Source organism: Acanthopagrus latus, chromosome 2 (assembly GCF_904848185.1).
Source record: "Acanthopagrus latus isolate v.2019 chromosome 2, fAcaLat1.1, whole genome shotgun sequence".
NCBI classification, from domain to species: Eukaryota; Metazoa; Chordata; class Actinopteri; order Spariformes; family Sparidae; genus Acanthopagrus; species Acanthopagrus latus.
Genome location: NC_051040.1, coordinates 19,214,153 through 19,241,822, shown reverse-complemented (window position 1 = coordinate 19,241,822; position 27,670 = coordinate 19,214,153). Strand labels below are relative to the sequence as shown.

General features: G+C 43.4%; 2 protein-coding genes across 6 annotated transcripts in view; one reads left to right on the top strand and one right to left on the bottom strand.

Moving 5' to 3' along the window:
• megf6 (multiple EGF like domains 6) overlaps positions 1–27,670 on the bottom strand; it is a 62,782-nt gene that overhangs the window by 11,326 nt on the left and 23,786 nt on the right. For 4 of the 5 annotated variants that reach the window (XR_005072747.1, XM_037087942.1, XM_037087950.1 and 1 more), the window contains exons 6-26: positions 26,285–26,407; positions 24,497–24,622; positions 23,308–23,430; positions 21,701–21,823; positions 21,171–21,308; positions 20,939–21,061; positions 20,129–20,251; positions 19,649–19,891; positions 19,435–19,563; positions 16,470–16,598; positions 15,696–15,824; positions 11,056–11,190; positions 10,225–10,359; positions 9,086–9,211; positions 8,508–8,639; positions 8,152–8,280; positions 7,868–7,999; positions 7,360–7,488; positions 1,873–2,001; positions 1,075–1,203; positions 63–191 (exon numbers count right to left, since the gene is read on the bottom strand). Coding sequence is in view for 4 of the 5 variants with exons in the window: in XM_037087942.1 (XP_036943837.1) it covers positions 63–191; positions 1,075–1,203; positions 1,873–2,001; positions 7,360–7,488; positions 7,868–7,999; positions 8,152–8,280; positions 8,508–8,639; positions 9,086–9,211; positions 10,225–10,359; positions 11,056–11,190; positions 15,696–15,824; positions 16,470–16,598; positions 19,435–19,563; positions 19,649–19,891; positions 20,129–20,251; positions 20,939–21,061; positions 21,171–21,308; positions 21,701–21,823; positions 23,308–23,430; positions 24,497–24,622; positions 26,285–26,407 (2,814 nt within the window). In the remaining variant the exon portion in view is untranslated. The remainder of the gene's footprint in view (positions 1–62; positions 192–1,074; positions 1,204–1,872; positions 2,002–7,359; positions 7,489–7,867; positions 8,000–8,151; positions 8,281–8,507; positions 8,640–9,085; positions 9,212–10,224; positions 10,360–11,055; positions 11,191–15,695; positions 15,825–16,469; positions 16,599–19,434; positions 19,564–19,648; positions 19,892–20,128; positions 20,252–20,938; positions 21,062–21,170; positions 21,309–21,700; positions 21,824–23,307; positions 23,431–24,496; positions 24,623–26,284; positions 26,408–27,670) is intronic. The other variant, XM_037087959.1, reaches the window with a different exon arrangement.
• On the top strand, positions 12,057–15,554 carry LOC119013441 (EH domain-containing protein 2-like). Its single transcript, XM_037087984.1, has 6 exons — positions 12,057–12,277; positions 12,372–12,548; positions 13,209–13,306; positions 13,694–14,106; positions 14,199–14,363; positions 14,457–15,554. The coding sequence occupies exons 1-6, from the start codon at positions 12,057–12,059 to the stop codon at positions 15,015–15,017; spliced, it is 1,635 nt and encodes a 544-aa protein (XP_036943879.1). The 3' UTR covers positions 15,018–15,554.

The following is a 27,670-nucleotide window of genomic DNA, read 5'->3' as shown; positions in this document are numbered from 1 at the left end:
CCCTTGACATTGAAATGAACAGAAAGAGACGGGCGGACATGAATGTTTCGTCCTAAACTCACCTAACTCGCAGGCTGCTCCAGTCCAGCCGGGCGGGCAGGAGCACTGGCCGGTCTCACTGTCACAAGAGCCTCCGTTTTGACACAGACACTGTCCAGAACAGTGTTCACCATACTGTCCTGCAGCACAGGCTGAACTCACATAGGACACACAACAAAGAGTAAATTATACGAGTGGGTTTTAAGAATTACCAAAAAATAATGCAGACGATTACACAAAAAGATAACAGTCTAATAGTAAAACGCAATTACTGACATACATAAATATTGATTAAAGGGGCAATTTGTAAGAACTGGACACCTGTCAAATCCATTCTCAAAACAGATGGATGGCAGCGTATCCCCAGAGTGACTGCTAGCGGCTGCTAAATGTAGCTGCCGTTAGCTAGCCGCGCTACCTAGGTGCCGCACTGGAAATTTGCAGAACCCGGTGTGTTGGTGTTGTTATTGTTATTTTTCTTCACATTCCGTTGATAATTTCAGTAAACTTTTGGACGTTATCAACAAATAATCCTGTATATTGAACTGTTAAAGTGATTCATCTGACTGTATGCACTGTGTCACGTCAGAAATATTTCCTATTTGAGCCACTCTTGAGGTGTATGTCATTTCAACAAATGTCTGCTTTACAGTTTGTGCTGAACATTTTTGAAATCGGGCGACACAATGACACATTTTGCCCTTGAATGTCTTTTAATAGCGGCAACCTTTTTTTATCCACTCATTCATGCGCAATGTAAAAATAGATGCTCTTTAAAATCATGGCCTCGATCTGGTTAGGGTTAGGCAGGACTGAGCGAATGAATAAAACTGAATGAAAACCACTGGATGCAACGGCAGACCAAACAGGTCCGACTTTCCCGAACTCAGCAGCACGGTTTGTAAAACTTGGAGCTGTGATGTAATGTGTTGGTAATTTGTAGCGAATGAGCGAAAACATGCATAACCACTCATATTGTCTTTTAAGAAAATGGCTTTGGACAGGGTTTGTCACGCTGAGTGATGAGCTACTCACGCAGTTGGCAGCTGACTCCGGTCCACCCGGCCGTGCAGCTGCATCGCCCGGTGACGTGGTCACACCTGGCTCCGTTCTGACACTCACAGGTCTGACTGCACTGCTCCCCGAAATGACCCTCTGGGCATCCTACCAACACAAACCACACACGAGAAGACACACACACACAAAACGCATTTAATATCAACTTAAAATGCAACTGCAGCTTTATCTGCAGCAACTTTATGAGACTTGAGGTCTTGAGGACATTTTCAGCACGCATATTGTAAACGTACAAGATGACATTTGGAGTTGAAGAAAGAGGAAAGTGCGCTAATGACAGAGATGCATCATTAAGTCATGCTGGTGGCTTTCTGCTGACTCTGACTCTGGTAGTTAGGACCACAAAATGGCTGTGGCAAGAGGAAAGTCTTGAATAAGCCTGCAGAATGACAGACTAAGAACTTTCGTGGGCATTTCACTGGCTTCATTAAAACTACAGCATGAAAACTTTAGCATGAGAACACTGATTGGTTTTCTACTAAAGGGTCCTCTGAGTTCTCCTAATGTTGATCGCTACAAACACGTGGGTGCATTTATCCAGAATAGACCTCAGTTAAAGCATCTATCCCCGAGGGCGCTCTTCTCCTCCCCCACTCTCGCCGCCCTTACCCATCCCTAAAAAAGTCATTGGCGCAGTCTCATTATAGAGATAATTGTTCACAAACACATCATAGCTGCGTTTAAGGAGAGGATGTCGTGATGGACTGCAGTGAGGGCCTCCCTCACACCCCGTTTTAATGATGTGGCTTCCATTACCCAGAATGCAGTGTGGTCCTGCCCAGCCGGCGGTGCATAGGCAGGCTCCTGTGATGTGGTGGCAGCGGGCACCGTTCCTGCACTCGCACATCTGGCCACAGTCAAGACCGTAAAAGCCGTCCGGGCACACTGTGGGCCAAGATAAAACATCCGACTGGTTAGAACTGGCGGCTTCATAAAAAAGGAGAGGAAAAGGTTTAGATGCCAACTTCTTCTTCTTCTTCTTCTTCTTCTTCTTCTTCTTTTTTTCTCTCCCTCTCCTCTCCTCCTCCTACTTTCCCTCTCTGTCTTACCACCTACTGAAAATACCAATATCAAATTGCAGTACCACGCTGCGGCTGTTCATTTGCAGAGGGTCTGCGTTCGTTAAGTGAGCTCATGTCCCACATGTGTGGTGGATCTGGGCCACATCAAAGTCGACGGCGGCTCGGAGGCCGTTCCCTTTTCAGGGGGTTTGAGGGGGCACAGAGAGCTGGTAATTAGAGCACCTGCTGAGTCCACAGGCCCTACCAATACACGGCAAAACAAAGCCAGGTTACTGTGCCCCCGCAACACCCCCCCACACACACACAGACACACACTGTATACCTACAGTATCGCTGCTGATGCGAGGCGATGCCAGTGTGAGAATCTGTTTCCCATTCTCAAGGAGAGTGTGTGCAGACTCAATTGACACTCACAGAGTTTGGTAAACACAGCGCCTCCCATCCACAAGAACCTAGCCAGAGGCAGCGGGATGAATGAGCCGTCCCTCTGCCGGGATGTAAATATTGTCTGCAAGCATGACTTCACCAGAGCAGGAAAGAATGACGGTGTTTATTCGCAGCCTATTTTTGATCGCTCAGTTTGTCACTGCAGAGATCACGTCCCAACTCATGCATGATAGCTTTACTCTCGCCAAACGTAAACGTCGTCCATCCTGGTCTTTATTGACTGCCAAAGTTTGAGTGATTGACAGCCGTTGCAGGCTTTGCTCTCATCGGGTACCCCCTTCTGTTTTCTATGGGAGAAAATGTGAGCCTGCCGAGGGTTTGGGCAGAGTCTGTCCCAATTATCTTGGCCAGCCAGCGGCTTTTCATTTCATTTATATACTACCTCCTCTATCTATAAGGAGAGCAGTGGAGCATGTCACCAACGGAAGCCACAAACTGTGAGGGCAACAGGAATGTGTAACGCGGTGGTTTTGCGTATATGAAAGGGTGTTCCCCTACAGTTTATACATCATACCCTCCTTCTCCTGCTCCAATTGATGATGCTGTCCACTCCTCCTCCTCCTCCTCCTCCTCCTCTTCCTCCTCCTCCTCCTGCCTCAGTGCCTCAAATTTGGAAAAGTATCCTTGCTGCTCAGCACTTTCTGGCATGGTCATCCCTGTGTTCCCACGCTGACAGCATGACGTCTTCGCCTGCCTCTGTAGTGGTTAGGCTGCGACGTTATTAAAGCCAGCCCGCTGACGATGCTGTCATTTTAACCCAGCTGTACATTAGCTCTGTGGTAGTACTGTAGCAAAAATCTCTGGTTTACTGTTTATTATTATGATAGCAATCGCCGAAGCCATGGCAACATCTTTCTGTCCTGTCTTATTGTTTCAGGAATGTGGGGCTGCAACTAACGATCGTTTTCATTACATTTTGACAGTGACGCTGATTATTTTCATGCTGTCTATAAAATGTCATGGCATTAAGAAAAGTCCTTATTAATGATCCCAAATTGACGTCTTCTGTGTGTTTCTTTGTCTCAGAAATATTCCATGACCCACAACACCCTTCATTTCCTATCATAAACTACAAAGACAAGCAGAATACCATTCGATTCAGGGAGCTGGAACAAGCAAATGTTTGAATTTTTTGCTTGTAAAATGGCCCAAAAGATCAATCGATTACCTAATTGGTTGGTGATTAAGTGATTAATCAACGTAATGTTGAAAATTACTGAAATGTAATGGATGTACCAATAAACATCAAGGGGCTCAACTCATCAATAATATTAAAGGGGCAATATGTAAAAAGTTCAGTTCAAATTTTTTTTAATTAAATGAAAAAGATCAACAGAAAGTGAAGAAATAACAGTGTTGAAGTGATAGCTGCTGATGTTAACATGCTAACCAGCTAGCCCCGGGCCTGAAAACCTCTTTCTCCCAGCGCTCCAAAGCTACGTGCCGGCAGTGCAAACACAAACACTCCCCTGGTAGTCTGGCTAGCTCTAACTGTGTGGCTAACTGAGCTTACAAGCTAACAATAGCCACGCTCATGGATGCATAAGAAAAGACGGTTAGCAGCAGTTAGCAATCACCCTTCCATTTGCTGCCCCTGTTTGTTGTTCGTATGATTTCAAAAGCCAATTTTCATGTATTGTGCCTTTAAAAAAAACTAAGGCCTTTGTACATCAACATGTTTAAACACTTTTCTTCCTTTTCAACTGCAGCGCACGCACTCTTGAGTTAAATCCTATGACACTTCTGAATGCTTTATTATATGTTTATGACAGCAGGGGGCGACTGGTTTCCATATTTACCACAGAGCAGCAATCTGTCTTCTGATATTAGCACAGTGTCTGCAAGTGTTTGTAAGTGAGGACTCTTCCCTCAGTGTCTTTGTTTATAGGTAGGGGGAAGAGGACATGGTCCACACACACACACACACACACACACACACACACACACACACACACACACACACACACACTGTGCCATCGCTGAAAGACTCCATCTCTAGACTAAATGAGCTCTTTAAGACAGGAGGATTATTTCCAGATCCCTGGTTGTGTAAGAGCCACTGCTGTCAGCCCATAAAGCTGGTCCAGGGACCACACAGCCGGGGAGAGCAGACCACAGAAATAGAGCGGATAGAGAGAACACAGAATGGAACTTCCTGGTGCCATTCAGGGTCTTTACGCTCAAAGAAAAAGCAACACAACAACAACAACAAAACAACCAAGCTTCTTCGACAATAGCGCGGATGTTCGATGCCAGTCGAACCAGAGTTCCTTTTTACTGCGACCAAATGAACTATTTTGATGCGGACATCAAAGCTGCGGAGCAGAAACGCAGCACGATCCGCGCTAATTGAAGAAGTGGTCCAGTGTGCAGGACCCATGTCAGCACAATAGCTCGTTTCCTCTGACAAAAACTTGACTGAAATGTTTAGAATCAACCTCAGCGCCACAGGAACACTCAAAGAAACTATGCATTTTGCCATAGTAACAAGCTCTCTGGGTGTTTTAGAGAGCAGCTATGTCTGTGAATAACATAATGAAAGCCAGTGCGTGGACGAGAAATCGCCCACGTAGAATCAAACACTCAGAAAGGAAAGTCATCTCTTTCCATCTGAATGCTGTGAAACAGATGAACAGGAGAGGATCTGGTCCTTCTCACAGCCCAGGCCTCTTCCTGACTTCTCCTGAAGGAAGAGGCCCAGCAGAAGACTGAGAAACTGGACACCTCTGTTTGAGCAGAGAAGGCCTTCAGAAAACAGAACCGAGTCAGACCGATGGCCCTATTTCCACAGCAACGTCCAATCAGAGTGACGTCTGCGTCTGAGGCCATTAGACTGTTATGACTGGGGACGTGAGGCTCTGCTCCAGTGTGACACGGCCGTGATTTACGATGCCCCGTGCGCTACGGAGGTGGTATGAATTTCTGGTCCTGGTAGTACACTTACACTAAATCTTACACTTTGCAATAACACGAGGCCACTTCGAGTCAAAAGACTATAATCAAGAACAAATCCATTACGTTGTTAAGACTCCTGGACTGTTGGTTTGTCTTTGGGTTCAGTAAAAATATCCCCATGATGAGAAGAATATAAGTTACACGAGGGCTTTGCTATGGCAGGATGCTCGACTCTGCAGCCTATGAAATACAGTCCATCTATCCCAGAATGACTAATACAAATTATATCTTGGGATTTGTGTGGTTTTAAAGTGGTTTTGCTTATGACATTACACGGACAATCTGATGATTCATCTGTGTGATGATTCACTCGAACCGGGGAGGAGAAGCAAAAAATCAGAAGAATGTCCTGCAGCGCCCTCTAGTGTATTAAAGACAGCGCTGCCCTCAGTGGGGACGAGGTTAAACAGAAGGGCTGACGTATTTGTCACATATCAGGTCAGGATGGATAATTTAACAATCCTCAACATATTTTAACATATTAGATATGAAAAAGGGGGCTGCAACCAATTATTTGATTCATGAAATTATCTGGACATTATGTTAGAGGTTTACAGATTAATCAATTGGATTAATCATTTTGTCTTATAATAATGATAACAATAATGATAACTAACTAACAGCCCTAAACTCAATAATATTATGTTTACTACCCAATAAGCATTGGAGAATGAAGTAATCATCCCTTTCACTGAAGTAAAATCTAATATTAGACTGTGAGTATCAAAGGTAGAAGTACTCATTATTCAGAAAAAGTGTCCTGGTCAGTAGTTTACTGTTACAACAGTTGTTTTTGGTTTAAAACTACTAGTTACCCAACGGTAACATTAAAGTGGCAACATGACTCTTCCCCCCCTGGCGTTTCCAGGTGGTAGTATTGTTTGCGCCGCGGTTGCACAGACAACTGGATCGTTTCGGTTTTCCTCAGCGTCACATGAGTCTAGCTGATCATTTAGTCTTTAGATATGAAGAAATCCTTCTCCCGGTTGACCACGTTTACCGGTGGCAGACAAAATCGTATAGCGCTATCGAGGTTTATAGAGCCCGTGTAATCAAAAAATCAATTCACCATAAAACACTTACATTCAAAATCACAGAATTTTAAATGACACATGGTTTCTACGAGACAGGCAGGGTATGAAACACTGTTATCTGAAAGTAACAAAAGCTATGTCGATAAATGTAGCATGGTAAAAATATTTGCCTCAGCGATGTACTACATCAATACAAAGAAGCTGCATTAATTGGAAAAAACTCAATTAAAGCACAAGCACCCTGGATTTGTAGTTAAACGTGGACAGAATATGTACTTGGTTTCATTCCACCTTTGCTCATGAGATGAAGAAAAGCAGCAAGCCCTCACAGTTTAGAGGCTGAGGTGTTTTGTTTGGATAGGTACATGTGCAGGACAAAACAAGACATGTAGGGACGGTTCTGCGAGAGATCATCTTGGATTATCAGTGTCCTTTGTTTGAAGAAAAAAAAAACAACAAAACTGTGTAGTCTTATGGTTAAACTTGAGGAAAGGGAACAAAACTGCAGATGTTAGTCAAAGATGGACAGGACTTTCAAAATAATCCCTCACATACATAAATATATCTAAAACCTATGATTTCAGTCAAAAAAGGTGCCACATGGACCTTGAGTCAATACTTTAAGTCTCGTCTCTAAAATCATTTAACAACCAGTTGGTTATTCTAAAAGGTTGACTCAAAGTTAAAATGACTCATAACGTAACAGACAGGTTTGGATAACTTCCCATGTCTCACAGAGACAGATATCATCAGGAGTCACTGGTCAGAAACAATAGAAATCTTACTTTTTTCGCAGTGAGTGCCAGCGTATCCGGGCGAGCACGTGCAGGCTCCGCTCACATGGTCGCACAGGGCCCCGTTCTGACACTGGCACCACTGTGCACATCCCAGCCCGTAACTGCCACTCATGCACTCTACGAGCGAACACATGAGGGAGGCAGGTCAAAAGAGATGTAAAAAAAAAAAACAAGAGATGAGAATCTTAACCAAATGTAAGGTAATGCCAAATACTGAAAGAGTCAGTCTCAGTTCACAGGGTATGCTGTTTTATGTTGTGTCACACGTGTAATAATGTAGCTGTTGTGGCTTTCCAGAAATATATGAGTTTTATATAAATAAACCAAAGTATTCAGCATATTCCAAGTCCAAGGAAAACATTAAACATGATGAAATGAAATATCCAGGAAATTACTTCACAGCATTGTAAATGAGCTGAGAAGATGTTATAAGTGACAATCACCACTAGGTGGCAGTGTTTGCTAAAACATGGTGTGTAAAAAGTAGTTTGCTTACTCTCTTCACAGTGGTCTCCAGTGAAGCCGGCCTCACATGCACACCGGCCGGTGACTGGGTCACAGCCCACAGAGACCTCTTTGCACTGGCATCTGCTGAGGCAGCTTTGGCCCCAGTAACCAGATTCACATGCTGCGAAGTTAAGCACAGGGTTGGGAAATGTTCAGCGGAGTGCTTTCGCCTCAATTATGTCATACTCTCATCTGCCACACTGAATTTCTAAAATCCTGTTAAAAAACTGCAATGAAGTACTTCTTTGTGATGTTCATGATTATAGTTCTTACATGTTGCACAGTCGTGGCCTCTCTTGCCAGGGGGGCAGACGCAGAGTCCGGTCTGCGGGTCACAGGTAGCATCAGGGTGGCAGGAACAGTGGAGTAAGCAGCCTGGTCCGTGGAAACCTGCTGGACACTCTGTGCAAAATGTGACATTCATGGGATCATGCTTAATCTGAGCTAAAACATTTCCTTAGTTCAAATGTAACTTTGTTTTAAACAATAAAATGATCTAAGCTCGACTGATTACCTAACTGTTGTTTAAATCATGTCTTTATTTGAAACACACAGACTCAAATTAATGATCTTTAGTCTTTTAAGGGCAACAAAATCTTGAAAGTCAAAGTCAAAGTCTTGAAACTCACTATTTTGGCAGTTATTTCCCATGAAGCCTGCTTTGCAGTCACACACCCCGGTCTGCTTGTTGCAGGAGCCTCCGTTCTCACAGCGAGGACAAGATGACTGGCACTTCGACCCCCAGAATCCATCAGGGCAGTCTGTGGAGCATCGAGCATCTTTCAGATTAAGTGAGCAGTAAACCATGTATGACTGGTTTATTTTAGGGGAGGCATCTAAGAACCAAAAACACCCCGGAGCTTCAGTCAGCTACAGATCATTCTGTGGACTCATTATGTCAGTGAGTTCTATCTCAATCACATGTCATCACTTTGTCTTTTTACATCTACCACAAGATAATAAGGCTGTAATGTCCTGAAACTCCTACAGGCAGACAATGGAACATTAAACCTACACTGCAAAGACTCAAAATCACATCTTGTAACACTTAATGACACAATCACCTAAAAAGAAGTGTTTCAGTGAGACTGTTGGGACTATTTCTTCCCCAGTTACTTATTGAGGGCGAGGCACACCGTGTATTCACAGTTTTTGTCACTTATTTTTGATGTAGTGTTTGTTCTGGTGTATAAAATAATAACTATACCTTCCTGGCACGAGCGTCCACTCTTCCCAGCGGGACAGATGCACTTTCCGGTTATGGGATCACAAGGAGCTCCTCCGCAGTCACAGGTGAGACGACAGCTCTCGCCGTAGCTCAATGACTGGCAGGCTAGCAACACACAACGGATTCAAATGTTTTGGGGGAAAAAAAGAGATACATGAGCAAACACACACACACACACAACACAAGGCCGGATTGTGCAACACTGTGAAATCGGATGAAGAAAGGAAAACTCAATCATGTTCTGTTTATTTACCCTGCGTCTGCCAATAGCTTCTGCAGTAGTAACCGAAGCAAATTGCCCCTGTCATGACCTGGCCTGCAACTTAGGCGGGGTCCGACATAGGAAATGTGGATGGCTTTCCTTTTTTTTTTTTTTTTAGATTTGGCTTTGACAGAGCCGGCAAGCCAAGGCCTGGACTGTGCATTAGTGCTGACACGCTGTAACCCTGCTCTGTTATCTTAGTCCACTCCTCAGAGACACAAAGTCATGTTTTTACCAGAGCCTCCTCAACAATATTCAGTATCACAACACAAGAGGGCTGAACTTTCCATCAACCGGCAGAGTAAACAGCCGGAGGACGCCCTGCTGCGGTGGAGCGCTCATACCACGGTTTGTACTGACGAGAACACCTGCACTGACCAGGTGAACTCAAGACAGAGCCTTTTTTTTTTTTTTATTTTGCCTACTAAATCCACTCATCCATCAAAGGTTAGCACATAGTGAATAGAGAGGGACGGAATAAAGAAAGATTTATAGGCGAATTGAAAAATGTTGCGACAAAGGTGGAGAGATTCAGACACTCATCAATAATCATTTGTGTTGACATGCAGTTTATAGGAAAGGTCACACATTCGCTCAATCATGGAGTGTGCAAACAATAGTCCCACATGTAGACACACGCGCATCAGGCAGGAACACACACTTCTCATATCCACACCTGCTCACAGTGAGTGAATCCACAATGACTCCTTATTGTAAAGGTTGAGGCCACAAGAGTGCGCTGTGGAGTCAAGTTTTTGGGGTCGTGTGTATTATAGACTGGGTTGAGCTGCCTTTCTGTGGATCAGCAGAGTTGTCTGAATCTGAATCGGTGCATTGAAGCAGCTTTTCTTCTCACCCAGCTGACATTTATCTCCACGGAGGCCTGCAGGACATCGCTGGCTGCACTCTCCAGTCCTGGGGTCACATGGCCCTCCACCCGGACAGTCACACGGCTGCTCACAGCCTGCGCCGAAGAAGCCCGGCTCACATTCTGCATTGGGACACATACGCATTCAGAACAATAGGGATTTAACGAATAATCTCAAAACACACTGGCAACGATGTCATGACTACTCAACACAGACAGGTTATTAAAAGCTTAAACAGTGACTGGTTTCATCACAAGACCACAGTGGGCTGCTTTGTAAGGGCAACCACAGCTTCTTAAAGAGACGGTTTTCACCAAAATCAACATCACACTTGTATCTGTGAGTGCTATTTATCCATCTATTTATCCATCAGACCAGTGGTGCTCAACAGGTAAAGAGGTGTTTCTTTACATTAAAGAGAAGTCAGACATTCATAACTACAAAACTCTGCAACCCACACCAAAACAATCTAGTTGGATAAATTGCACTACAGGTGTGAGGAACAATACTCATTTTTGATTTTGGGGTGAACTGTCCCTTTAAAATGCTTTCATTTCAGCACATTAAATCACATCTGCAAATCAAAGTGCACTTCAGCAAATTTCACTGAGATTACTGTCACTCTAGTCCTATTACTGCAGCAGGAAATGAACTCATCAGTCATATTCACACTCAGTTGACTTGTGTCTGAGACTGTCGCATGACAATGTCTGCGTGCACGGACAACCGCTGCTAAACCCAAATCAAAACCGTTTCCTTCCTTGCATGCCGAGGCTGCCTTTGGATAAATGAGCTGGCGATGTGCGAAGTGCGTATACCTTTCTCACACTGTGGGCCGCGGTATGCGGCCTTACAGAAACAGCGGCCTGTTTTGGGGTCACAGCCAGTGGAATGTTCTTGAACACAGTCACATTCCTTGGAACAGCCTGCGCCGTGCGTCCACCTGGGACAGGCTGAGGGGCCGGACGTGATCCATTTTAAAACAGACAAAAAGAAGGAGTTAGGTCGACGCACAGCCGTTGAATGGTTTCAGCATGTTCTCATGCTTACATGACGCGGTGCAGAAAAACATACACATGCGGGTTTTACTTATATTCAGATGAACAGATTGCTGCAACTTCAGAAAAGGTGTTTTTATAGGTTAAGCAAAGACAACAAATTCTCTGGAATATTTGTTTGTTTCAGTTAAAGTGCTCACCGTTAATTAAGAAAAACACTGACATGAAACCCTCTCCACTATCAGATTACATTTGCGTATGAGCTAACGGACACACCCAGCCACCGTGTTATCACAACATCAGACTTCTTGGAGTTCTCCTGTTTCACTTGATTTACTGAACTTAACACTAAATTCACCCATTCATCCGTACAGCTGCGCAACTATAAATCTAATTTGAGACGGGGTTGACTGTTCAAGCAGGCGTATTTTGTTGTGTTGTTGCTAACCTTCTGCAAACTTTATCAGAGGCGCTGAACAAATGGATGTAGAATGTAGGCAAGACTGTAAAACTGAAGCACCGCCACATCTCCACTTGTAATTCAGAACAATAAATCTGCACGGATTTTGCCAAGACTGTCTCAGCTCAGCAACAAAAAAGCTCCACTCCACCCTGTCCCTCTCGACACTGGCTTTATGTTAGGTGCAGCTGCAGGCTCTGGTTACACCCTCTCCACCCTCTACATGGCCCGCTGCAGGATGGAGCAGACAGCTGTGAGATTCTGATAATATTCCTTGTGCACATTCCTCCATCATTCAGTTTGGTCTTAGAAGAGCGAGCGGCTTCCACACTGAGAAAATTGAGAGCAGAGATCCATCGCCATGTCCATCCGGAGGCTCAGGAGCAACCCTAAAACACTCGGGGATGTCAACATGGTGACAGAGGAGCTGAAGAATCTTTATTACAAGAGGCTGCTGCCGATAGAGAAGTACTACTCTTTCCATCACTTTCACTCTCCGAGCTATGAGGATGCAGACTTTGACAACAAGCCGATGGTGTTGGTGATGGGTCAGTACTCGACAGGAAAGACGACTTTCATCAGGTAAGAATCAGAACGTGCAGATTTGCGCATGTAGTCTGCTGACCAATGATTTAGGGGTAACCATTTTTGTAACGGTGGCTTGGACTTGCTTCAGGTATCTCATAGAACAAGATTTTCCTGGCAGCAGAGTTGGACCAGAGCCGACCACTGACTGCTTCACTGCCATCATGTACGGGGAGCCGGAAGGAATCATCCCTGGCAATGCCCTCACAGTTGATCCGAAGAAGCCCTTTCGCAACCTTGACCCTTTTGGGAATGCTTTTCTGAACAGGTGATGGTATTCAACAGACACAAAGAGCGTTAGGACGACAGAGGGAGGTGGAGGGAGAGTGAGAGAAGGAGGAAATGATAGATTGTTAGGTGGCCAGGGTGTGCCTTCTTTTCCTCTACTCTGTGTCAATGTTCTGCCTTCACTCGAAAAGAAGCACTGAAACAAACAATGCGGTGTGAAGCCATCCAGATGTTTATTAATTTAACTTAAGGATAGTTGGAAATAGTAAAATACAGAGGACAATTTTTAACAATGTGAGGGGGTGGCGGAATATCCTGTAAGTAATTTTGATGAGAAACTTTCTTAAAATTACAACTTTGTATATCAAGAAAATGAGGCAGTTTCTCAAAACAGGGTGCCAGTATCTTGAAATAATTAAATAGTATCTCTGAGCAATGACCTAGTATCTCAAAGTAATGACGTAGATACAGTTTGATTCTGCTTCGCAGAGTCTCACCCACTTGCTTCTGCTGCTTTGGAGCTTGTGTGGAAACAACACACAGGCCAATCTACATTTCAAGAACATTTCTCATTATTTTGAGACAGTTTCTCGTAGTTGCACAATTTATTTCTGTTTCATCACATAGGCGGCTGTGGCCTTCCACAGTAATGCTTTACAGTACATTGATGTATTTTTTTTTTTTTTTTTTTGCTTTGCAGGTTTCAGTGCGTTCAGACGCCAAACAAAGTCCTTGAGAGTATCAGCATCATCGACACGCCGGGCATCTTAACCGCTGCTAAAAGAAAACTGAGTCGAGGTGAGACCGAATACCTCCCTGATCAGTATCCAATTCAGAGGAATTAATGGTTCTTGCTTCCAGTTAACTTGAAAGGCATTGTTGCTGTCAAGATGATTTAAATTCCTGATAAGAGAAAACTCCTGGTAGATGCAATGAATACCTCAGCCCAGCATAATTCAAACACTTGGATTCAGGAGCACGGCAGATGAAAGTGGTATCACAGTGAGATGGGAGGAGAGTAACTGAGCAGTCTTCGCATTGTTTTATGGATGCATTAATCCATGGGTGTAACCAGTGAAGGCCACTGGGAAATGTTAAATGTTCCTCAAAGTCCTGAGGCAGTGGGACTTGCCCCATTACATACAGTGTTAATGGAAACCCTGTGTTCTCCTTCCTTTTCCCCAGGCTATGACTTCCCAGCAGTGCTGCGCTGGTTTGCAGAGCGTGTGGATCGAATCATCCTGCTGTTTGATGCACATAAACTCGAGTTCTCTGATGAGCTCACTCGGGCCTTTGGGGCCCTGTGCGGCTATGAGGACAAGTTGCGTATAGTTCTGAACAAAGCTGACAGGGTGGACTCGCAGCAGCTCATGAGAGTGTACGGCGCCCTCATGTGGTCGCTGGGGAAAGTGTTTCGGACCCCCGAGATCTTGAGGGTTTACATCGGATCTTTCTGGTCAGAGCCCCGGCAGATGTGTGACCACTACCAGCTGATCGAGCTGGAGGAGGAGGATCTCTTGGCCGACATCAGGAACCTGCCTCGCAATGCTGCAGTACGCAAGCTGAATGACCTGGTGAAGAGGGCACGCTTAGTGCGGGTAAGAGAAACTAATGTATATATATTTAGGTAAATATTTGAGATGCAGTTATGGTGATTTGGGGTTTCAACTGAGCTTTTTTTTCCTCGTAGGCTCATGCCCACATTATCAGCTATCTGAAGCAGGAGATGCCGACAATTTTTTGCAAAGAAAGCAAGAAGCACAATCTGATTTACCAGCTTCCTGTGATTTATGCCAAAATCCAGCAACAGCATCGAGTCCCAGCAGGAGACTTCCCCGACTGCACCAAGATGCAGGTCAATCATGACTGATGACCGCTGTCTAATTTTTTTGTGATTTAACCGCAATGTGTTCTGTGAGTCTTACATATGATTGCATATATTTTTCAGGAGAAGCTTTTGGGCCAAGACTTCTCAAAGTTCAAGACACTGAAACCAAGTCTGATGGCTTCCTTGGATAAACTCCTGACCAGTGACATAGCCAATCTGGTGCCTTTACTTCAACAACAAGAACTGCGGAAGAAATCCCTCCATGGGGTGTTGGACGGTGACTTTTTGGGAACATTCAGGCCTGAGCACTTCAAGAGAGACCCGTTCAAGGAATTCCGCATCGATGACCAGAGCAGTGAGGCAGATTTCGACGAGTGGGCGGTGGAGAAATTCAAGCCGAAATACGACGAGATTTTCTACAACCTCAGTCCGAACGAGGGCAAGCTGAGCGGCACAAAGGTCAGAGAGTGGATGATGACCACCCTCCTGCCCAACTCTGTGCTAGCTCACATCTGGAGGCTGTCTGATGTAGATGGGGATGGCATGCTGGACAATGAGGAGTTCGCTTTGGCAGTCCACCTTATTGAGGGGAAACTGGAGGGTCACTGGCTTCCCAGAGAGCTGCCGTCTCACCTGGTGCCGCCGTCGAAACGGCTGAGTACAGCCAGCGACGAAGAGTAAACATTATTTTGAAAAAAAGACGAAGTTCTGTGTACATTATGTAGATAATTTCCATAATCTTAATCTGGTAGTAGCATCTTGTTGTTGAATCAAAACTAGCAAAGCGTACAGTGCCTGCTTATTTGCATGTTAATCGTAATATCAAAACCTAAAGATTACTGGTGATGTTTTTGATAGCTGCACATTCTTCCTATCTTATTTTCAATTTTCATTCCACCTCTGCATTCAGTCAAATTCCCATGGGAATAGGAAAAATACAGCAGTGATTATTATTATTGTTAAAGCAATTAGGTGGTATTCTACTTTTGTTTTATGTTCATGTGTCACATAAGCATCGTGTTTTTTCTGTCAGAGGCATAATACTACATAATCATCATCGTGATTATCATCACTGTGGTTGTTGCAGAATACTGTTTTCGACGCACACCATGTTATGAAAATTGACGATTTTCACTGCATACATGTACATTTGCTTATCTACGGTACTGACTTCTGTCGTATCAGTGTTAATGAAAATCATTCCATCTTCTAAATGTTTCTTTCAAAATGGTCATAATGTGAGATTTAGTAAAAACAAACGAAAAGACCAATGTTTTTATTGCTGATCATTGTTACACACGCTGCTGTAACCCTAATCTTCACCATTATGCAAAATTAGATAACGAGGTCGGTACTCACGCAGGTGGCAGAAGCGGCCGTATAGTCCAGGGGAGCACAGGCAGCCTCCATACAGACGATGGCAATGTCCATTGTTGGGACAGTTGCACTTTCTTCTGCATTGCCTCCCAAAATAACCTCTCGGACAACCTGCGGACATGAATACTTCAGGATAGGATGCCTACTTCAGTAAAGTGAGATAAAAGCAAAGGTTTATATGCCCAGTGTGTAGTGTTCTAGCTTTAGAATTTTATATCTACAGAGGGAGTGGGTCCTTTTTCTACAGAGTCTGCCATGTTTCTACAGTAGCCCAGCAAGGATAAACTCAACGCTGACTCTAAAGAGGACCTTTTGCGCTTTTAAGTGACCACTACAAGCTGCATACTGGGCCTTTAAACAAGGATTTGGTTAAAAACAAATGTTAGGATACAGTGTTCATCTCAAACAGTAAGACAATGTGTGTGACACTGTCAGTGCACACCGACTGTAAAGCAGTCTTATATGACCTCAGACATTTCCTGATGTTTTGCGCCTGTCTTGTGAAATACTGTGGTTTTATCCTGACTCCGGAAATGTATTGAAATGTATCCATGTTGGATGATAAATTCAATCTTATGTTGAACTGCTCACAACTTACAGACATACAACCTGTGACATCATCTTAAGGAGATATTTCTTACTTTCTTTCTTTCTACGTGTGTGTGTGTGTGTGTGTGTGTGTGTGTGTGTGTGTGTGTGTGTGTGTGTGTGTGTGTGTGTGTGTGTGTGTCTATAAAGGCATGTGTTTATACTAACCATCCTCACAGAGCAGACCCTGTACCCCAGGGGGGCACAAACACTTCCCAGTCACGGGGTCACACGAGCCTCCATTCTGACAACGGCACAGGCTATTACAGGCCTGCCCGTATGTCCCCTGTGGACAGGCTGGACAGGGAGGGGGGGGGGGAGAAAAAAAGGGATGAACATGGGGAGAAAGCAGTGACACCCTCATGGCTGCAGCATGACTTAATAAATCAAACTCTGAGGAATTCCTCTGATTCTGAAACACAGGCTCATATGAGGGAAGAGAAAGTGAATGCAGCCAAAGAACGGGTTATGCTCCAGTGTTAAGAAGTCAGTCAACACGTCCACCTTCCATCCTGTCTTTCCCCATGGTGTGTGGCCTCCTGACACTATAATCTCTCTGGCCTTGTTAGCAATTACAACATGAACCAGCTGGCTGTTTAAGACGTGCTTGGGTGTTACAATCCGTCATGTGAACGTCTGCTTGAATTCCATGTCACACTTCTTAACAGAAGTTTTATGTCTGTCCACGGGAAGATAAACCAGTTTGAATTAATGGCATGACAACACCTTGTAATACCGAAATGTTATCAAAGTCTTCGAAAAAAAAATTCCACACAAAGATTAAGTGCTATCAATTACACAACACATGATGTGTGCGTACTGAAATGCATACCAAGTAAGCAACAGTACAGTGGGTGGGATTATTAGGATCTGCTTGAAATGATGGAACTGATGGTGTTTCTTAAGGCATGATTAAGCACGCTGAGGAAACATGGAAAACACACAGGGCTGTTTAACTAGCACAAAATACATAATAATGATTCTAGAGCATTTGTTTTTTGTTTGGACAGAATTAAAGATATACTTTGCAGGAATTATGCATCAAAATGTCTTGAAACAACTAGAATCTTGTTACATATTTGGCTGAACTGTGTCCTTTACCATCCCAAATGGCACCATCAATGATGAAACCCACAGAAATCACAGGTTTACTCAAGGTAAGGGTGCATTTCATTCAGTTGCCAGTTTTCATTTCCAGGATAGGGAAATTGAACAAGACTAAACTTGACAATTTTATAACGTCTGACTGCAAGATCTTTTTGCTTGTGCAGTGTTTATCCGCTCCAAACAGCCATTTATGCGACTGTGTTCAAGAACATTGGCTGTGACCCCGAAACAGGCAACTGTTTCTGTAAGGCATGATAACCTTGATAACCTACCACAGTGTGAGAAAGCCATATGCACTCCACAGATCACCTATTTAGTCATCCAACGGCAAACACTTTACTATACATTGGCCATGAGCTAATGTTTGCAAGTTACAGCTGACACCTAGGGTTTGTGTGTCTGTGGTCCTGAACATAGACAATGTAATCATCCAACAATGGACGTCACCTCCGCAGACTGCTGCTGCAGGCAGGTTGATGAACTCCAGTGAAGATGAATCCACTTTTTAACGTTACTGTTACTGTCATAATTGCAATTAACAAATTATTTGGAAAAATTAAATTTGTACCTTCTAATTTGCACTTTTAAGGATTTAATAGTTTAGAGTTGACTTGCTTGTCTTCTATCTGAAAATGCCTCCCCATGTCCAGATCCATCACCTCCGGGGTGGTGTGCATCTGAATACTGCCACCTCAGGTACGTGTTCCTAAAGGTGACAGATTGCTTCGAACGGACTTGTCCCACGTGGCTGTCCTCTTATGATTACCAGCCTGACTCAGGTTCAGACCAAAGACAGCCATTAATCATGGGGCTGGATTGGAACAATGGGGCTTTGCTTTCTAACCCGGTAGTGGACATCCTTGGCCTCAGGCTGCGCTCTTGCTGTGGGCCCTGGCCTCGCTCCAGCAGTAGACAGATTGATTCCCCCTGTGCTCTGTGTTCTGGAGCCCATAAACAAGCCAGCCTCCCACGCAGAGGAGCCGACAGGTTTTGATACATGGCTCTGGATCGATGCACACTGGGAGCTATCTCATCTTTCTCAAACACTCGACCACATTACTATGGGTAGTTCAAACAGACTGAGAAGAGGATGTGTCCTGTGGGAAAAACCTGGTTGTGTGTGTGTGTGTGTGTGTGTGTGTGTGTGTGTGTGTGTGTGTGTGTGTGTGTGTGTGTGTGTGTGTGTGTGTGTGCATGCTGGACATTTAACATTACACACTTGTCATGAATATGATATGGCCATTAATTTTTCATTTTGGTGCACATGTCTTGGCCAGAAAGATGTATTTTTTTCCCACAAAATAGAATATTCAGGTCCCCAAAACTTTTGAAGAAATAGTTGGACTACATACGCTTCACATTCTTACTAATGTGGGTACACCAGTATGCAGAAAGTTGTGACATATTTATGGTGAGGAGAGGGCAATTTGTGACAATCTCAAAAAAACTCAAAACTCAATCGTTTTACGTTTCACACCTTTCTTATAGCATCAGATAAGTATTTTACGAAACATGAACATACATTAATGATAGAGAACCATCTTTGGGAAAAAATTTGTTGATGTGAGTTTTCAGTTTGGCCCATATCCTGTTGGACAGCGCTGAGCAGCGGTTTATGAGCATTACCACATACAGCCACCAGGGGGTGAATGAGATGTTTTGGCTTCACTTTTGAAGTGCTGTCATGTCGTCCATCTTTATGTCAAACTGGCCAAGCTAAGCTAAGCTAACAGGCTGCCGAAGGTGGCTTCATATTCAATGGACTGGCGATGTAGGGATATAAAGCAATAAAGGGAATAAGCTTATTTGCCTAAATCTCAGACAACTTCTTTATCACAGGACATTCTGGATTTAAAGTCTGTGGATACTTTAAGGAAAACCCAACATTCAAGCATTTGTATAGTCGTGGTAAAAGGTCAGGTTTAACCCACTGCAGGACTTGGAAATGGAAATGTGTGTCGTAAAGAAAAGATGTGACGTGCAATGCGCACATCCGAGTGCAGAATGTCATGTGAACTATACTCACTCATGTTGCAGATGATCCCCGTCCATCCAGGTGAACACTCACATCGGTCTCGGCTCTCACCACACTCTCCGTTCACACAGTCTTCACAGCTCACACTGCAGTCGTCCCCAAACGAGCCGTCGAGACACACTGACACAGATAGAAACAAATGAAAACGAGGTTCTTTCTCACCAGGCATACAGCTTATTATCATCACTCACACTTTGCATTGTACCTATGCTGGTGTCCAGTCTGAGCTCTCCTCGACGCTCCCTCTGGATCTCTAGTTCTTTTTCACCATCACTACTTTCGTCGTCGTCACCATCATCAGTGGCATAACGGGAGTGTAAGGCCGCTGTGTACTGCAGGAGCTGAGGAGCCTTGCGGAACAGCAGGTCTGGCAATCTGTGGACTTCCAGCTGCTCGTCCTCCTCTTCCTCCTCCTCCTCCTCTTCTTCTTCCTCCCTGCCATACAGAGCTAAACAAACAAAAATCTATTTTAGATGAATGGCACACTATGTGTCCAATCATTAGTAAACAACTATTCCATCGACCCAGCTTCATGTGATACGACACATCCTGTAGAACTGGCGATATGATACTATGAAACATGCCGGTTTTAACATATCCCTTGTTTGCTGAAACAAATGATGATAACAATTTATTCTGGGTTGATCTGATCAAAATGATGACTATAATACAAATGTCGACTCACATATGCAGGAGTGCTGGTCCTGATCCAAGCGGAAGCCCAGTCGACAGAAACACTCATAGGTTCCCAGAGTGTTGACGCAGTAGTGTTCACAGCCCGAGGTCTCTGTGAGGCACTCGTCATTGTCTGACAGAAGAATCCACAAACAACACACAGCTAAGACACGGAAAAGCCAGTAATAGCCTAAATTTGATGGCAGATTAAGCCTAGCTGTGCCTTTTAGTTGCTTTTATTCCACCTCAAGGTACTATTTTGGTTTAAAGGTGCTATATGTTTGTAACACCAAAGTTTTATTTCTGTGACTTCTCTGTTTGTAAATGAACATGGCTTCTTGCTTTCGTTGCGCTACTTCTTCATCCTTTGTTGGACTAAGGGCAGACAAGTTGCTACAGTAACTCATTACTGCTCCTCCAGTGGTACAAAGTGGTGTTCTGAGACAGGACTGACAGAGGCTAGCATGTAAGCATGCTGACTTCAGGAGAAATCTCTGCGACAAAACATATAGTCGTCTTTGACATAATGTCAGCACTTATTTCCTCAAACTCTGTTGATTATTTTAGATCATTTTCAATTGTTTTAAACTAAAATTGTTACATATACCTCTTCTATCCAGGTGCGCTGGATTGCGAAACGTTTGCTCCAGTAAAATGTTCTGCTTCTTCTTTTCTTCACTGAAATGGTCTCGAAAAAGCCTCATTTCAGCTGAGCAGTTAGTTCATGAATGAGTTCTGGGATTTTGCTTCCTGTGCCACAACAGGAATGTGCTTCAAAGCACCAGACTGGGCAAACTGGTGACAAATCCAGCAGTCTTACCATCGCAGCCGCAGCCGTCTGGGTGCAGTGTGTAGCCAGCCCTGCAGCTGCACTCGTAGCCGCCCGGGTTGTTCCTGCAGAAGTGACTGCAGCAGGACTCCCCGCTGGCACACTCGTCGCTGTCTGAGGCAGGCAGGCAGGCAGGCGGTGGCATAAAGAAGACAGATGGATGAAAATGAAAGAAACAAAAAGAGAACTAAACAATGCGAGCATCGCAGAGAGAGGTTCTTACCTACACAGGTTTTCCTGTCCTGGTCCAGCTGGTAGCCGTGGTTACAGGAGCAGAGCGGCCCGTTGGTGGTGTGCTCGCAGTGATGAGAGCAGCCACCGTTGTTCTTCTCGCAGCTGTTGACGATCTCCATCTCAATGCCTGGAGGAGAGAGGACCGAAACCACGACTAAAGTGCATAACCAGAGCTGGGACATAAGTCATGGGGCATTAATGAGGACTATTTTGGTTTGTCCCAGTCTTGTAATTACAGGCTACAGATGAGGAGAGGAAGAAGAGCGTTCTAAAGCACAGTTACAGTAGTTTATATCACAATGGAATTAGAGAGGTGCAGTACATTTCTCCTGCTTTTCAAGTGTACTTACCTACATGCCTAAATGTGAATACCTAAAAGTTTCCTTGCCTTATTTACAGGACAAATAAGTTTTGGGGTAAGAATGCTGAAGTTATGAGAGAATTTGAACGAAGCGACAACTTCACTGGTTGCTGAAATTTGTGAAAGGCTGATTCGAACGACTATAGAGAGCTACTTACGGTAGCACTGTTTGCCATCAGCACCAAGTTCAAAGCCCGGGTGACACACACAGCTGAAGGATCCCAGCATGTTGACACAGCGATGGGAACACTTGGCACGGCCCGAACTGCACTCATCAATGTCTATATGAGAAAGACAATAAACCACACAGATGGGCCTGAACAGTTTGTGTCTGTACAAAAAGACACACAGAAACATAAAGATCAGGTAAGCATGAGGAAGTTGTGATGGCGAACTATTCATATCGAAGATTTATCTGTTATGCTGTTATACAAAGTTGCACAACACTCGCGTACACACACATCTCGAGGTCATACTGAGACATTTCAGAGTTGATATATCTCTTCTTGTCCTCTTTGACTACAAATAAGTAACCCAACACTCTTGGCCAAACGCAGCTTCCTCTCAGGACCAGAGGGGCCTGGGTTATTAAGGTTCATACTGCAACAGAGACAGTTTTTGAAACAGACACACACGGACGTCGACACAAATAGTTCATCCAGCACCTCAGAGTCCTTGTCTGAGATCTGACCACACACACCACACACACGTGTACACTTATGTCACTTTTGGGGACTTTACAAGGACTTGTAATCATTACCTGGAGACTTATGCTATTCCCAGCTAGGCTTGGGGCGATACTAGACATTACAGAATAATGGAATATTGTGATATTCTGCTGTCATATGTGATATTTTACACTATATTGTATAAGGAGCAGCTGTGTGATTCTTCAGAGGTACGAGTCTGACTTATTTCAATTTCATTTTTTTTATTTATTGCAGTTTTATTTCTCATCTGGCTGACCAAACAGAAACTAGAGGGAATGGAACCAGTGACCGACCAGCTGCACCAAATATTGTACGCTGTTCTGTTATATTTGCAAGTCATTCTCCGCACTGAAGTTTTCATTTAAATGTGTTGTCTGTTTTGCTGCAAAGGGAGAATAAGTTAACAGTACATCAACCTCTCAGGCTTGAACTTATTCATACAATTTATACTGCTAATCAACATAAAACACAAATAAAATAGAATATTGTGATTTTACAGTTACAGTTACAAATGTAAAGGGTCTCAGGGTCTTGGGGGTCAGGTAGCAGTGCCTGTAAGAGGTTGCGGATGAAGAAAAACCTCTAACAATGCCTTTGTTCGAAGCTGCGTCTCTGGCACTAGACGTCAATGAGTCAAACACACATACTTTCACACTGCTAGGAGAGTATTGGGTGAAAAAACTTTGCTCCCATGCATTCTTTAAAAAATCTGGATGTGTAGATTTCCAAACAATGTAGCAAACACTTCCTCCAGCAGGAAGGCTTTGTCAGGTCTCAGATTACTCTTTACTGACTTCTTCACTCCACAGGTGGAGCAGGAGAAATGTTAGTGAGCTGGACTGAGAGAAGAGTTTCCAACATCAGCCTCTCAAATCAGTACCAGTCTGCTGCTTCCAAAAGAAGGTCTACTGTGGCTGCAACTTATGGAAAAATCATGAATGTCATCCTCCCTTAAACTGCTGGATATATCCCCTCTCTAATTTCTTATGTGGATACAGGGTATGTGTGTGTGTGTGTGTGTGTGTGTGTGTGTGTGTGTTTGTGCGATTCCTCACCTTCGCAGTTCCTGCCATCTCCAGCCAGTGTAAAACCAGGTCGGCAGCTGCAGTGAACCCGGCCGCCTTCTGAAAGACACAGCTGGGCGCAGCCTCCATTCCTCTCCTCACAGGGGTCCATCACTGACACACACAAACACACACAGGAAGAGACACACACGACAAAATGAAGCCAGGTCAGCCCAGCAGGTGATTCTCTGACCATTGCTAGTTCGTTCACGAGCACAAATTTAATTCTCAACCAACTCTGGTTATGATATTTAAAAGATGCCTTGTTAAACTAACAGGAAATAAATTAAAATCCAGGAGAAATGTGAATTCCATCTTTTTACTGTTCAGTGACTGTTTCAAAAAAAACACCAAATCTGGCAAGAAAAACAAAAAATCTGTAATTGAATGCAATTCTGAAAAGGAGCCCCTAACACATATCAGAAACTCTAACAAACTCTGTTTGTCCAGCCCAAAGCTGTTATTGAACCATTTGGAGTACAAGGCATGGTTTGGAGCTTTTGACACCTCTGTTAGTGTTTCTGGCATTAATCTATAGGAGTTTTTAACAGACTGAATTATTTATTTATTACAGGCCTGCAGATGATCTGGTGGTGACCACATCATATAGCCTTACATGGTCCAACTTCAAATTACATAACAATATCACTGAGAATGGTGAAACTTAATACTTATTTTTGGAGGAAATATTCGGGTAGCTGGCAAAATGCGCCTGTAACCTCATAACGCCCCTGTCCGTGACTAAGAGGGGCAAAAACTCATTCTAGTTCTTTATTTCCATATTTACACTTACATTGTGCATACAAATTGTTAAAAACAAGCACTTAGTTGAAAGGGCCCTATAAAAAACAGCAAAAACACTAACATATTGCATTGTTTCCAAGTTTATGGCTTTAAAAACTCTGATAAAATACATATTACTGGATCAGAAATGTTATTGGCTACATGATGTGGCAGCTGGTGTGTAATTGGCTCAGGAGAGAAAAAGAGATTGCAGGTCACTCTACACGATCACTCATTGGCTGTTTTTGGCTCTAGGGCGAGCATAGGATCTCATATCTGGTCAGATGAGCTGTCACTCAGACCTCTGCCATCTTCTCTCCGTTGTAGAGAGATAAGAATGAAGGATAGGCATCAGGTAACACATTTTGTTGCATTGTGTGAACAACAAATGACTTACATTCACAGTGTCTGCCATCTCTCCTCAGCTGGTAGTTCTTTCGACATTCACATTTGTAGTGATTGTTCCCCATGTCCACACACTTGTGCTCGCATCCACCATTCAGTACGGAGCAAGAGTTCACCGCTGAAAAAGGAAATGAGACACATGATCACACGCTGTAAATAAGCGCAGAAACCCATCAGCTCCGCTGTAATAGATGTCAAACTTTGACCAGAATGACAGATATAATTGGATTTGTTGGCAATCTTAAATGGCCTTCACACCTCAAACTCCGCAGCGGTACAATTATGGAAAACACTTGGGTAAAAGCTGGAAACTGGAAAATGATATTCAAGCCGGGTCCGGCGGGTGCCCCTGGTTACTTTCTAATGATCTTTCCATCCCATTACTCCTGTGATTTAATGACGTGCCAAATATGAATATCAGCCCTGTGCCTTCTGGGTGCTCTAAACACAGACATGATGACACAGACGGGCTGTAAAACTGAGAGAACGGCTGGCTTTTAACAGTGATGACTTCAACAGGCACAATTAGCTATCCCTCTGCCTCCATCACTGTCCTCTACCACTATGCTGCGGTCAAAGAATGGGAATATCAAGAGTGAAAAATAAGAGCAAAAGCAACGGAGGAGTACTCGCTTTCATCAAGTAACAAATTCTCTCATTACCAACAGGTTTTATGGCGCTAAAATGGGAAGAAGTAATTTACCATCCTGTATGTCCCCCTTTCACAACATGTCAGAATTTCCCAGTCCGATTAATCATGGAGGCTCAGCGGTCCTGTTCTTTAAAGTGTTACATCACTGAGAATAGTCTTCCTGGTGTTGTCACACACTTGGCTGACACTATCAGAGCTGGTAATCTTCGTTCAAATACAACTATAAACAATAATCTTTATATCCTGAAGAACTGTAAAAAATTGAAAATGTCAGGACAAATAGTGAAAGTCCATTTGATAGTTGTGTAGTGGTGTTCGCTGCTATGTCTGCCGATTACCGATACCGTTGTCGTTCACATGGTGACGTAAAGAGGAGGGTGATGAGGGTGCAAGACATATAGGAAATCAGCTAAAACAATGGTTGCAGTGTTTAAATAGTGAATTTAGAGATTTGAGTTGACTGTGTTACACACAGAGATATGTAGACTAAATGTTTATAGTCTTTATGCTAAGCTAACAAGCTCCTAGCTGCAGCTTTACATCTATAATATAAACAGATTGTGGTTCCTTTAAAGTAAAGTCAGTAATCTGACTATGTTATTAATTCAGCAAGTTAAAAGGTTAGCTTAAGAAGTGAAACATTAAAAACATTTCTATTTATTTGCATTGGTTTATGTTGTGTGCTGCCATCTACTGGTCAGGAGACATTTTTCAGACGCACATTCTTCAGCTGTAGACAGACACTTCAAGACTATTTGTCTGTCAGTAATGTGAAACTGACTGTGCTAAAAAAAAAAAAAAAACCTTTATGCAGTATGTGTATACCCTCTGTTTGCATGTGTTTTTGTTTGTACACTTCTTTATGTTCTTTTCCCTGTAATGTTTAATTTTCAGAAATAAAACCAAAACAATATAAAAACAAAACAGGGAGAGTCAAGCCTTGTGTGTTTATTGGAGACTTCTCAGTGTTAAGTGTCTGTCTAGATTTGAAAAGACAACGCGCTGCAAGGGCAGTACAGACATATGTTTGGAAAATATCCATCAATATTAATGAGGGAAAATGTGCAGTGTGAGTGGCTTTTAAAGTGGTCTCCACAAGTGTAATAAATACTTCTGTTTCGTACTTACCAATGCAGGTCCGACCATCAGCGTGCATGCGGAAGCCTTCGCTGCACTCACAGTGATGAGAGCCCGGTGTGTTGACACACGTCTGCTGGCATCCTCCGTTGAGCTCCTCACACTCATTAACATCTAAACACACACATATATCTATATATAGATATATATTGCTCTTAATCATGCACAGGCAAAAAAATGCTCATTAAGAAACCTTTCAGTCCAGATGACAGAATATTGCTAAAAACCGCAAGGCTGCACATTAAAAAGAACCACTTCATATATGAAAACATCAGAAATGTTCGGAATGTCAATCTGCCTCTGACTGTTTGAAAACTGGAGGTTTTCTGATTTCAAAATTTGGTCAGTTGTGGGAAAAGAATGATTAAACGAATGGAAGCTTAAATTGAGCAGCTAGACATTTATTACATCCTTTTATAGAATCACATATCCAACTTTAAGGAGGTCTAATTAAACATTCCATCTGCGGTGAGCGAAATGAAAAGCACATTTTTACTATAACATTTAAGGATTTAAAGAGTTGTAATCGTATCATTTTTGACCAGCTCTTAATATCTTCTATTTAATCATCTGCAGAGATCTACTTCTGAGTAATACATGTAAATTTTGGCTGTCACATTCAAGCCTTACGCAACCACTTTCCAATGTAACAGTGACGGCAAATGCAAAAACTTTCATTTGAAATGCCAGTGTGTCATAGTGTCTTTGAGCAAGGCACTGAATCACCATCACAATGCCACAGTGCCCCTGTGCTCTGACTGCTCTGGACAAAAAAAAACACGCATAATGTAAATGATGAACAGCTTTATCACGCTGTTTGCGCAGCAGCATGTGTGCAATCAATTTGTTTCCCGAGTTGCATGTGGCTGTACGACTGTTCTGCGGAGACAGAAACCAGCTGAGAAGACAACATACCTGAACACTCAAGGACAATCAGGCTTTACCACACATCTGGACAACACATCACACATCCTCCTCACCTCCTCCCGGTTGTCATCTCTGACTCGCGAGGGCTTTAACAACTTGCACTCGCGATGACGGATTAGATGTGTGCGAAGGGGAGAAAATAATGTTGCATTTACCCTTTTCTGGGGGTGGAAGTGTAACATGTGGTTCAGTTTATTTCAGCATGCAACACTACTATTATTTAGGTTCCACGGGGGTCAAATCGCTTCCCAGAGTAGTGCAAATATTAGAAATCTTTTTCAAATACTTTGCACGTGTGTGTGCATGTGTGTGTGCGTGTGACAGACCCGTGGGAAAAGCTCTCTCCATAATCATCTTAAGACTATTTTAATTAGCTTGTTTTCTATAAAAAAGGGGCTAAATGGAGGAGGAGGGGGAGGAGGTGTCGAAGTGGAGGCAAGTAAAAGAATC